This window comes from Akebia trifoliata, chromosome 16 (genome assembly GCF_017979445.1).
Source record: "Akebia trifoliata isolate Shusen 1 chromosome 16, ASM1797944v1, whole genome shotgun sequence".
In the NCBI taxonomy this organism is placed as follows: domain Eukaryota; kingdom Viridiplantae; phylum Streptophyta; class Magnoliopsida; order Ranunculales; family Lardizabalaceae; genus Akebia; species Akebia trifoliata.
The window spans coordinates 23,664,184-23,677,614 of NC_141390.1; the positions used below are offsets into that span (position 1 = coordinate 23,664,184).

At 34.0% G+C, this 13,431-nt stretch overlaps 1 protein-coding gene across 3 annotated transcripts in view; it reads right to left on the reverse strand.

The window, feature by feature from the left end:
- Positions 1-13,431, reverse strand: part of LOC147382966 (casein kinase 1-like protein 10) — a 49,659-nt gene that overhangs the window by 2,725 nt on the left and 33,503 nt on the right. Inside the window, exons 1-10 of one of the 3 annotated variants that reach the window (XM_086428982.1) lie at positions 6,995-7,723; positions 6,797-6,837; positions 5,863-5,932; positions 5,533-5,681; positions 5,303-5,398; positions 2,615-2,682; positions 989-1,050; positions 826-889; positions 603-687; positions 124-250 (exon numbers count right to left, since the gene is read on the reverse strand). In XM_086428982.1, coding sequence (XP_086285108.1) covers positions 124-250; positions 603-687; positions 826-889; positions 989-1,050; positions 2,615-2,682; positions 5,303-5,398; positions 5,533-5,681; positions 5,863-5,932; positions 6,797-6,837; positions 6,995-7,070 — 838 coding nt within the window. In that variant the 5' untranslated portion in view covers positions 7,071-7,723. Of the gene's footprint in view, positions 1-123; positions 251-602; positions 688-825; positions 890-988; positions 1,051-2,614; positions 2,683-5,302; positions 5,399-5,532; positions 5,682-5,862; positions 5,933-6,796; positions 6,838-6,994; positions 7,724-13,431 lie in introns of those variants that run through there. The other 2 variants (XM_086428981.1, XM_086428983.1) reach the window with 2 other exon arrangements.

Below are 13,431 nucleotides of genomic sequence, written 5' to 3' on the forward strand. Positions count from 1 at the left end.
TAAATCACACCAAAACTATAAAGAATAACATGGAGAGTTATGACATAAGAATTGGGAAATGGAATTTTCAATCCCAACTTAACAATAAATGTTTAGAGTGAAGGACGGAGGGAGTGGTCTTACCTTCTCGAAGAAATAGGTCACGGAAAAGCCTCTTCAGATATGCATAATCAGGTTTGTCTTCAAACCGCATTGATCGACAATAGTGAAAATATGATATAAATTCTGATGGATACGATTTACAAAGTGCCTGCAGCAGGATAATATTAGAATTTAAGATAAATTCACACTAGTGCTTGCTAAAACAATTTTTTAAGTTGAGAATGAGCTCAGGTAAGGCATCCTAGACTCAGTACTCAGCAGCTTGACCCAAATCAAGCATTGCAGTGTACAAAACTCTACAGCATCAGTGTTTCTTAATGTGCTAAGGTAACTGCATATAACCAGTGACAATAATACTTACGGTGTGGTTTCAAGTCCAAGCTTACCCACTAAAAACAAAGAGAGATTCTCAGCATAAAATTAGCACACATCTTAGAGGTGCTCCTACTAAAAGTTGGTGTGGCAATAGGGGCACTCTGAAAAAAAGGGAGTGACAATACCTCTATGGGAGTTAGCATCTTCTTTTCACTGATTTTATCGTACTTCTGCTTTTTGGTTCCAGCCTTCAAACCCTGCCAGGGCAGGCTGATACACAGTAATCACAAAAGATTAACTCAAAAAATGTGAAGGATAAGAAATAAGCCCATAAACTAAATGATCCAGAATCAGACAGAAGAAGTTCAACAGAATAGGAACAGTAAAGATGACACAAATATGTTCAACCTTCCCCTCAAGAAATACATGAGCACATAACCAAGAGACTCCAGATCATCTCTCCTGCTTTGTTCTGAGAGATAAGAAATCTCAAATTAGAGTGAGTATGATGTAGACAATGTCTGGATCCATGACAATGAATGAGAAATATATTATATAAAACTCAACCCACCAACTCCGAGGTGAGTGTTAACACTTGCATAGCGAGCTGTTCCCGTGAGATTCTTGTTTTCCCTGCGAGCGAAGACCAGATGAAACTTCCAGACAAGTACTCAAAGGTTAAGACATATGAAAAAATCAGAAGTTATATTTACAGTTATATAGGCAATGTTGGAAAAGAGTAAAAGATGCCCCCAAAATATTGGCAAGAACACAAGTATAAGTATAATGTGCAATAAAAAAATCAACCATTACATATTCCCTAAATCTAATGTTTAAAAAGGACATTCTAAATTATCTATCCAGACATGAGACAATCATGAATCACCTTGTTTTACGTGTTTGGCAGCATGTAAGTTCAGCGGTTAAACTCCCAATTTGTTCTGCTCAGAGTATCTAATGTTTAACCGACCATAGAATGCATAGTAAACAGAAACCTTTTTTTTTTTAAAGTCTTGTTTGAAATGTGTTTTGTACCTCTACGATTAAAACAATAAAAAGAACTCGACTTTTTCACACACACGCGTATTTTCATTTTAAACACATTATTTCAAAAGAAATAAAAAATAATAAGAACCCCATTTTTTCAATATCTCGATGTTATGTGTTTTAAATTTTTTCAATGGTATGTTATTTTGCTCAAAAGATTCATGGATGGACTTGTTTGTTTTCATCATAAACTATACAATTATGTGTGAAAACATGTTATCATGCATAAATACCCAAATTGTTTTTTCCCCTCAAAAATATATTGAAAACATAGGCTAAATGTCTAATACTATATATATATATATATACATGGGTGGCATTCAGCAGCCAACGTCAGGCAGCCAATGTTAGGGAGCCAAAGTTGTCCTATATGGCTTAAAATTTTTGGATTGAGCTGATTTTTTGTGAGGATGATCTCTATGGTGAGGAGATCATCCTCACAAAAAATCAGCCCAATCTGAAACTTCTAAGTCCATCAAAAGTGATTTACAAATTTTCGGTAACAAATCGATGGTCCACAATTTCTAAACCATTTTTGATGGGGTTAGAAGTTTCAAATTGGGCTTACTTTAAGCCATATAGGACAAAAATGTTGGCTCCCTAACGTTGGGTGTCGAACCTGACCCTATATATCTATATTATATTTTTTTCAAAGTTTTTTATTTTATTTTCTATATTTTTGGTTTTTCTCATTTCTTTCCTGTTTTTTCCGAAGTTCTCCCTTGCCGTTTTAAACTTGTATTCCGACTTTGTGGCTATATTAGTACCTTCTACCCAACTATCACAAAATTCGCTAGCATGAATATGTTGATTCATCCATTCCATGAACCTTCAGTGCATCCTGGAAAGTAATGCTGATTTATTTGGTAGAAAACAGCATATGAATAGAGAAATGGTGATAGAATAAATATCGGTACGGGGTAGTAGGCGTTAATCCATATAAACAAAAAAGGTTGAGTGTCTGGATCTCATCATCATATTTAACTAACACATGTTTTAACAATGTTTTCATTAGTTAGATTTCAAAAACAGAGAAACAAGCCCAACTCAAATAGAGAAAGGTGTGCACACCTATGGATTTTACAATAGAGAAAGAAAGCAAAAAAACCAAGAACAGAAAATTCTGATCATGAAATTCTGAATTATGTACCTGTATGGTATGTGCTTATGATGATGATCCCTGTACTTTTTTGCAAGGCCATAGTCAATAATGTATACCTGTGGTAAAGAGCATACATCACATTTCAGACTGAATTGCAATACCAGATTAGCTTCTTTTTTTCTAACCAGTTAACTGCAATACTAAAAAACAAAACAATATACCCTCGGTAAAGTCGGAATCAAGACACAGGAACAACTCTAGGTAGTTAATAGTTAATACCTAATAGATAGCTCCCACATGGAAAGGAAAAAAGTTCAAAAAGGGAAATTAATAATAAAAAAAGAAGCAAACTAATGAGAGTGAAGATATTGTTTAGTTGAAAAAATGGTAAGTAATTTAATATATTAAGTTACACACAAGCATTTAATATATAAAGTATAATAACTCATTTAATAATTTCATTCAAAGGAAATTAGATAAGTAATTAGCAAAAGTATATGGAGTTAAAGGCAGCCTTGTTGGAATTCAGATTACACTAGTTGCTCCCAACTCCTAAGAGTAACAAGAGGTTCAAAAGTGTTACAACTAGCAAGGTTTGCACCAACAAATGCCCTCAGTGATAACCACAAACTATCTGTCATAACATCTCTATGAAAATCTCATAACCATTCCTTTCTGCTGAAATCAAAATCGACAAGCCTTAAGCCATATTTAACGAAGTGTAAGCTACATCTCTAGGTGTGCGACTGCCTCCCAGACTAGTAATGGTTAAAGGAGAAAAATCTATTAAGAACAATGACCTCGAAAAAAAAGCTTAGACCCAAAGCTCACCACAACAATAGAGTTCCAAGAAACATATTTGCCACTTTAATCGAGCAGAACTAGCATGAGAAAGTCTTTTTCTGCTATCTACACTTTAGATATTTAAGTGGAGTACTATGGTCAATAATATAAAGTAATTAGGAAAAGAGTCGTGCTGGAGTAACATTGAAATTGACATCATTTGGGACATTGGTGGGACAGAACCATAGATACTTTTCACTCATATCTCGATGAAAATCATCTATGGTTCTATAGACACATCCACGTCAGCAATGTCTAATCTAAAACTATGTCAATTTCAATGTTACTTCAGCATTTTCCTTAGGAAAAAAAAAGGCTCCCTCAATTCCCTTCCATTGTGAGGTGCAGGTTCACATATATTATAGAAATCCATAACATACCTTAAATCCATAAGATAAAAATTAGGTAACAATCAACTACATGTTTTGAGCATTATAACGTTCATAATCTAATTAGTTTAATAAGGTTTGCAATGCCCAGTTCCTTGCAAGGAATGGAGAATTTTCATATCTGAAAAAGAGGATTTGGGGGGATTAAGCTGGAAGAGTACCAACAGCTTAAACATTAGAAACTAAAATCAAATTGGACAAATTATAATGGAATGAAAGGGAGTCATCAGTCATAGGAATAAATAAAGAGAATCAAGGTAAGTCCCAGAAAATACAAAAAGTTCAATACTTTGTTGAATTTTTTTGTATCGATGATGATGATAATTCTGACCAAACAATGTGTCATCTAAGGAATTACCCACTTCCTTGGCTCCAATTTGATTTTCTTTGATTAAATCCCCTAAAAACATAAACTCCACTTCCATTCGTGCATAGATAAATTTATTAGAATATAATTGGAGAAGTTTGAAGTTGAAACTTGGGTACCCATTCTGATCCAAGGTAATGATCCGATTCCATACTAGAATTCAAATTTCTCCAACCTAATCTATAAAAATATGCTCTAGGAGTAGAATGCACCAGATATATGGATCTAAAATGCAATGAGAACAGATTTGGAAAGGGAAACCCAAAACTCTTCCTATTTTCCATAAGGAAGTTCGATTCAAGGTGGGTAGAGGTACTAGTGTGCACTTTTTGGAGGATCGTCGGTGTGGAGATTCATAACTCAAGGTGCAATTTCCTGCTCTATTTGAGTTGTCTCAGAAGAAAGGTCAGCCCATTTACAATTTCTTAATGAGAGAGGGTAGGGAGGTCGCCTAGGAGTTTGGTCTTAGGAGAACCTCCAATTTCATCTATGATTCCAATTGTTTCTGACTACCAGACCCAAGGATGTATAAGCTAATGTCCAAAATTAACAAAACAGTCAATCTTCTTTTCCATGCTGCATATTTCCAAACTGGTCAAAATATTTAGATTTCTAGGTAGACCAAGTGCACCTCAAAATCTAAATTCAAACCTTGAACAGAAGCAGTTTAAAATTTTCTTACAATCTTTATTGGTGATTAACCTTATCCAAAAGTGGACATACTCCCTCCCCTTGCAAAATCTATATGGGACTTTCACAAGACAACTACTATTCAAGAACTACCAATTAAATGTCCTATTTTACCTAATCGCTCAGAAGTACAGCAGGAAAATAGCTTTTAACGGAAGAAAACAACCAAAGAGAATTACAGAAGTCCATGAAAACTAAAGGATTAATTAGCTGGGCCTCATTATATAAAAAGAGGATGCAGACATTTGATTTGTGATAAGTGCAATGATTTACTAAAAGAAAATACAAGTAAGGTGGTTGGGAGACAACCTACAGAGAAATCCCAAGCAGCAACACAGCCAAAGGATAGTTATACAAGGAAACCACCTTAGCTAGCATAGAGCATCACAGGATGCAGACATACTTGATCTGAATGTATAAAATTGATGATCTGTAGAAAAATATTACCTGATTTGCTCGACGCCCTAAACCCATTAAAAAATTGTCAGGCTTGATATCACGGTGAAGAAAAGCCCTCGAATGCATGTACTCGACTCTGTTAATCTGCACAAAAACAATAAAGAGAAGCATTACTGTGGCAGCTAAAATCATGAGTCACAGATCAACCTTTTTTTTTTTTTTTTTGATAAGTAATTCCGATCAACTTTGATGGAGAAGCAAAAATCATGTTTACTTACTAACTGATCTGCAAGCATCAGCACTGTTTTCAATGTGAACTTCCGATTACAATAGTTGAACAGGTCTTCCAGGCTTGGTCCTAGAAGGTCAATGACCATGACATTGTATTCGCCCTCAACTCCAAACCACTTCAGGTGGGGAATCCCCGCTTCATATAAAAAGAATAATCAGATTACACCAAATCATTCATCAAACAAATGAATCACATCCTTTACTTTTCCCAACACCAAAGCAATAATTTTTTAGTATGAGTTAACTCCATTCCTCCCTTTAGGATAAAACCTGCCACTATCAAAGAAAGAGAATATGAGGAAAAAAATAAAACTTACTTCCTCCTTGAAGGAGCACATACAATTTTGACTCATAGTGAAGTTGAGGGTGCTTGGTCTTCACATTTTCCTGATAATTACAGTAGTAGGGGGAAATAAAACTAAAGTTTAGAACTTAAAAATTGAGCATTTGTGTAAAAAGATTGAGAAAACACAGATGTTATGTATCGATGATGTGTTTTTCTTCATTGTTTCAAGTTCCAACATCCCTAAAAGAAGAGATTAAGGATTTTTTTTAATTTTTGTGGAATGCAAGATGGCCTTGAAGTTGAAGCTAACATTGAACCCATTTAAGAACTAAGACGTTGTCGACTATCTACTGATATTTCATGGCAGCTTAAAACGATCATCATCATCATCATCATCATCAAACCCTTATCTCAGACATCATGATAGATTCAGTAATTGTCCCACAATATAAAGAAGTAAATCAATGATTTCTTAAAAAAATACATATATTTTTGGTATTAATGGGATCGTGAATGCTGAGAATAAATCCAAGATGGAGCAAGATTCATTACTTAAAAGAAAAAAAGTTGAATCAGACATATCTCACGGAGTGAATCAATTGCAAACAATAAGAAATGACAAGGGTAAAAAAGGGTTTGATACAAAAATTAAGTATTTGAATCTCTTCGAATGCTAAAATGCAAGTGTCGTAACTAATTTCAAGGTGGGATCACAAGATTAAAAAAGATAAAACTTTCATGGAAAAAACTGATCAATCCAGACCTAATTATGGCAACAAAAACTGGAGGCAAATTCTTAACTTGTTAATAAAATTTTAAAAAAATAAAAAATAAAAAATAAAATTGATACAAACCAAGAAATATAATAGAAACTTCCAACACATTATTAAATATAAAATCATGGGAAGCCACCCAACATTGTAAGCTAAATTTAATTTCTCAAAGAAAAGAAAGATATAACATACCAGCTTGATAGCTACCTCCTCTCCACTTTGTATGTTAACACCTGAATGAAATCCACATACAAATACATCAAAGACAATAATTTTTTTCAGAAAAAATAAAAGAACGAAAAAAAAAAAAAAAAAAAACACCATGCAATTGCAGACATGAAAATTACATTTTTTTAACAAATAAAAAAATGGGAACGACAGACAGCATACCTAGATAAAGCTCACCGAAAGATCCACTACCGATCTTCCGCCCAGCCTTAAACTTTCCGCCCATGATATGCTCCATAATTTGATCCAATTAAACAAACCCAATTGAATGTGTGGAGAAGAAACATAAACCTTCACCTCTTCCCTTCTCAGATTTCAACGAAATCCTTAGATAGCTTTAAAAAATAACTTTCAAATTAAAAAAATCTCACCTTTTTTTCCTTGTACAATCCACCCAAACTTACTTTAAAAAACCTTTAATCTCAAACAATAACACCATTACGAATAATCAAACCTAGAAATGTACATTTACCACCAAATCAAAAACCCCAAAATCTCCCTCCCAATCAACCAAATTTCGATCTACGAAAAACGAAGCAAATGCACAAAATCTACAAAACCGAAGAACATAATACCCCTAATCTCCACCTGCGGACAGATAATTGAATTTGAAACCATAATCTCATGAACATTAGACAACATTGACAAAGATGAGATCAAATGTGATTGAAAATCAGTATTAAAAAAATAAAAATAAAAAAGACGGAACTTTTATCTAAGATCTCCTAAAAAAATAAAAATTTTAAATTTTTTAAAAATATAAAAAAATGTGTAATTTTACAGAGGAGAACGAAGAATTTCGAACGTTATTTTCGGATCTGGGGAAGAATATTTGGGCTTTGAGAGGGAGAAAAGAAGGGAATGAACAAGAATAAAAAGCTGGAAAAAGATTGCTTTTTTTTTTTTTTTTTTTTTCTTTCTAATATATATAATAATTTTGTTTTAACAGGACAGCGAATTCTGGAGTGGCGGAACAGAAACCGTTTCCTGCTAGGTTAAGGATTTTATGCGCTTTGCAACTGATGTGATGAAAGGGGTCCATCTCTTGATTTAATTTTTTTTTGTCTTTTATCAGTCTAATAATAAGTCTTTGCCACGTGGAATAGAAGTAGTTCGACACCATAATTTGAAATCCAAAAATACCCCCCCACCTTAACCTTCAAATTTAATATAATCATAGTAATTGTGGTCAAAAGTAAGAAAATTTCAATCCCACAACCCTAAAATCACCATGCCATCTTCTTCTTGATTGTAATAGAGAAAATTACAAGATTTATTTTTATATTAGACTTGAAACCACTTATAAAGAAAAAAAGAATTGTTGGAATAAACATCTAACCCTAGTTAGCAATACGGAATACGATAAAGATTTGATACCTGAATTTTTTTAGTTCCATTCGATTTTGGATTGCAAAAATATGATCAAATATGCGTAAAACAATAAATATGCGATATATAATTTATTCGTGTATTATATGTTCTAGGCAAAAAAAAATTATTAATATAATTATGTTCCTATGCATTGTTTTCTTAGAGTTTCTTAGGTAAGTGAAGTGCTACCCTAACAGTGAGAAGTAGTAGTGTGACCAAAATTTAAAATCTCCACTTTGGGTAGTGTGTCATTAAGGAGAAAAAAAATTAGATTATCTCTCAATAAAAATCAAAGACAAAGAAAAATAGGTGATGATCCACGATATCTTCGTTAAAAAACACTTTCCTTACTAACTTGATAAGATTTCAACTCTTACTAAAGGTCATTGAACTCAAATGGATTACTGCATTAGCAAAAACAACACTATAGTCCTCTATATTTCATGGAAAAACTTAGGTAGGAAAAACAAATAGCTTATTTTGGGCATGATCCAAGGTTTTGAAAATGGACAGCTACCAAATTCCCAAATTTTAAATTAAAATTCAATTGTGAAAATTAACTTTATTTTCAATATTGTTAAAAATGTTCATAGAATGTTGTCCTCTACAAACTTGCGGCATCAGATCATGTATTTGGATGCCACAACATGAGCTCAACGAACCTTATAAGATTTGAAATCTTACTGACGTAGTAAAGCTAGTCTGGACTCTACTTCTATGTGCATAAAGAGAGAAGGAGAGAGAGGGATTCCAGCTGGAACTTGAAGTGGTTTGCCTCTTTAGGTAACTAAAATGTATCCTATTTTCCAACCTAATGATACTTTAATTCAAAAAAACGCATTTAATTTCAATTTCGGACGAAAAAATGAATTTTGCCGAATCATACAATTAATTCGGAAGAATAATACTTTCATTCAAAAATACAAAAATTTCATGAAATTTTTCGTGAATTAAACGGTTGATTACTAATAGGGCTCTAATTGATTAAATTGGCAATCTATTGGTTTGCTATCCCAATCAGGATTTTCTTATCCCTCTTATCCCTAGAGGTAAAGGATAGGACTTTTTCTTTTGGATTGGTTGGGGGAAATGAGAGATTCGAAGCCCCAACACTATGGTTTTTAGGGGATTTTTCAGTTCTCCCACTCTTCGAGATATGTATTTCAATTAATACGACTCTCTGATCTTTTCCTCTAATGATCCTTTAAATTTTCGATCGTCTTCTACGATGAACCTTCATTTTTTGGATCGTCTTCTTCGTTTGCTTTTACTTAAAAAAATATTGGTGTAATGTCGATCAAAGAGCCTCCAACGATTAAATTAGTACTTGATGAAAATTACAGAGTAATAAAAAAAATGAGAACTAGAGTTGTGTGGCTTGTACCTTGAATTTTAACATTTATGGTAATAAAAGTATAAGATGCTTTGATGATAATAAAGACTTACTCGTCATGGTTCTTCTAACCTACATGAGAAGTGACAATAACTATGTAACTGCTCCAACTCGATGATTGTTCAATTCCTCTAGTTGACTCAGTCAAGGTATGTGTTTACATTTTTTTTAGCATCATGTGTGTTTTACTTTGGTGGTAAAGCATGTTGTAATAACATTTGCTACTTAAATAGCTTTATGGTGACTAGTTATAATACTTTACTATGTTGCTACTCGAATAGCTTTACACAATCCCTTTAATATATCAATCTCTTTAAAGTAATTTCCAAAAGTAGGAGTAGGAGTAGTAGTATCAGTTACTGAACAAGAGCAAGAGAAGGAGAAGAAACATTAACACTAACTACTAAGCAGGAAAAGAAACAGAAGTAGTAACATCAACTATTACTGCTGACAAAACTTGGTCGAATCACTTTAGTGTTTGAGAAAATGCTCAATCATGGTAATCGAACCTCTTGCAAATTGAGAGTGGGGGTGGACATTGTATTTGAACCCCTAACAAATTGCAAGGGGATCAGACATTTTGCTCAAACCTCTAGTAAAATGAGAAGGGGGTCGGACATTATGTTCGAACCTCTTGGAAAGATCAACAAAGAGGTTCAACCACGATGGCCAAACCACCTAGAGGTTGCCAAAGAGGGGTTCGGCCAAGGTGATTGGACCTCTACTTTGTTGACCTTTTTGAGTTGAAGGTTGTCAACCCCTTGAATTGGGAGTTGTCTAAACACAACTTGATTAGTGTAAAGCATTGGCTCTTAATCATAAACTTAGAGTTCTATTGTCTCCTTGAAGGGAGGGGGAGGGGAGGGGGAGGGGGAGGGGGGGGGGGGGGGGGGGGGGGGGGGCTCCCAATGCAACTCGGTTAAGAGTGAAATTCAAATTCCTGATCTTAAATTAGGCATCATGTTAACTCTTTTAGTTGGGAGTCAATGACCCTATGCAATTTGGTTTAGAACAAGAGCTCTTAGTCGTAAACTCCTCGTTGTGTCAACTCTTCTAATTGGGAATCGGTAGTTCCATGCAACTCGATTTAGAACAAAAGTTCTTAGACTTGTTGTCATGTTGACTCTTCGAATTGGAAATCAGTAGCTCCATGTGACTTGATTTAGAGCAAGAGCTCTGATTTTTTGGGCATGAGCTCCTAAAACATGGGCTCTTGAGTTTGAAGCTCGGGCTTCTTTAGACCATGAGCTCTTTTGATGGTGAAGTGAGAGCTTTTTTGAGAGCGAAGACTCTTCGATGGTGAAGCAAAAACTTCTTTTCTTTGAGAGTAAAGGCACTTTGATTGTGAAGCGAAAGCTTATTTTAAGATGAATTAATTGATTAATCATGGAATTGGATAATAATTTTACCCAATTACCTTAAATTTTTATCATCCTCAACCTTCAATTTTCAAGAACAAAATAGGGGTTTTAGGGAGGTTGAAGATATGGGTTTTGGAAAGAAATTCAAAAACATAAAAAAATCCCCAAACTTTGTTGATATTTTTATGAAAATTTTTCAAAATTCCTGAAATCAAAATAATTGAACCATTTAGTGAAATAATTGTTGAATGGAATCCAACCTTGGTTACTATATGTGTAGCATTGTTGGTGGCTCAGTCAATTTTGGGCCGAGCATTAATTGGGTTGGTTCTAATCAATCCTTAAAATTCTAACCCAAATCCAACCCGATTAGTAGTTGAATCAAGAAAATTAAATTTCATACATATTTATTTATGGGTTTTGTTAACGTGTGCCCTTAGTAGTTGAATAAAAAAATGGGCATTTTAATTGGTGTGGCCATAAATTTCATACATATTTATTATGGGTTTAAGGGCACATGGTAAAGTGCATTAAATATGCATAGGGATTACATTTTCATATAAAAATGCCCCCAAAAAATTCTTTTTTATCAAAAATACCTCCAATGCTTGTTCCCAGGGTATATGTAATGCACTTTAACATTAGCCCTTAGGGCACAACTTAACAAGATCCTACATTTATATGTTTATATTATAAAATATATATATCATAAATGAGTTTTCAGGTTGGGCTGCCCTATAGGCTTAACTTCCAAAGCCAAACCTAGCCAGGGGCAGATTTAGAGTGGGGCAATGGGGGCACTTGCCCCCATAAGTATTTTCAAACTTATTAGAAAATAATGGGCTATTGCAATAAATAATAGTTGTGGATAAAGAAATCTGCCACTATTGCCCAAAAAAAAAAAAACTAAAAGAATTTACACTCTTAGTTGCCCCACAAAACTTTTTGCACTCTTACATTGCCCCCACAATATTCTTTTACACTCTTAGTTGCCCCCGCATGGGTAAAATCCTGGCTCTACCCCTGAACCTAGCCCTAAATATAAATGGCCTAGCTTACCTAGATCTGATCTATTAACACCGCCTACCTCATATCTTAAAATACGTAGTTATTCTTTCTAGGCATTCACTTTTCTTTGAATTCAAAAAAGTCCTTTTGATGGTTTACTTGCTTCTAGTATATGCTGAGAGCTCTTTTGATCATTAACTAATGTCATGGTTCAAAGGTACTTAGATCTTTAAAACACACCCCATGAATTCAATGTACCACTAAAAAGACATAGGGAATTTTTACTCACATAAAAGTCAATCTTGGATTTCATAGAGTCCTGAATGACCAATCACACAAGACAAGCCTAACGAGGGCAATTTTGTAAATTGAGAATGACTTCAATAAACATGGGTTCAAGTGATTGGTTGAAATGGGATGAGCAATTTTTTTCCTTTCAAAAAGTCTATTTAAATAGATCATCTTAGTCAAGTCTAAAAAATAAAGTCAATTATTTTCAAAATTTTAAAATGTTTTTCAGCTAAACCAACTTACAAAGAGTGAAAGAATTGAGAACGGAAAACATCCGTAGATACGGAATAGAGAAAAAGTCATGATTTTCTGACTCCCTCGCCAACATAAACTCATGACGTGGCATGTGCATAGAATCATAGATTTTTTTTCCGTAGGATACACAACTGCACATATTTATGGGGATTTGTAATTGTGTATCCCAAGGAAAACATTTATGGTTCTATGCACATGCCAAGTCAAGAGAGTAGATAGGGAGTATATCAGAGAGGGATCCCTCAATTTATCATTGTCTCCATGCAGCACACATAATATCACAATGAATTAAGGTGTGGAATACAGACTTCTCTACTTATTTACTCATGAGACATTGGTTTCCTTTTTGATATACCCCAAACAGTGAAGTTGACAATTACAATTTTAGTAGCATTTGCTATCCAAATGAAAACTCCATTTTGGACGAGATTTTTTATGCTCCAAATAGCATACATAAGATGCTTTTGAAAACCTATGACTCTAAATTGATAATTATAGAAAGATTTCATTGAACATACGACATTTTTCCTTCATGCATTCTAAGGAATCTTGTTCTCCATCTATATTAGGGTAGTGTTCTGCTGCCAAAGTCCTAGTCAAATTTCTAGTCAAAGTGTTTTGTCCTATATGGGCTAAAAGTTTCGGAATGGGCTGATTTTTTGTGAGGATGATCTTTATTGTAAGGAGACCATTCTCACAAAAAATCAGCCCATTCTAAAATTTCTAATTCTAGTTTATAAGTTGAAGAATCGTGAATCGTCAATTTTTAATCATTAGTTTTGTAACAATTTTTCATTGGGTCAAAAGTTTCAGAATGGACTGATTTTTTGTAAGGATGATCTCCTCACCATAGAGATCATCATCCCAAAAAATCAGATCATTCCAAAACTTTTAGCTTATATAAGATAAAACTTTGGCAA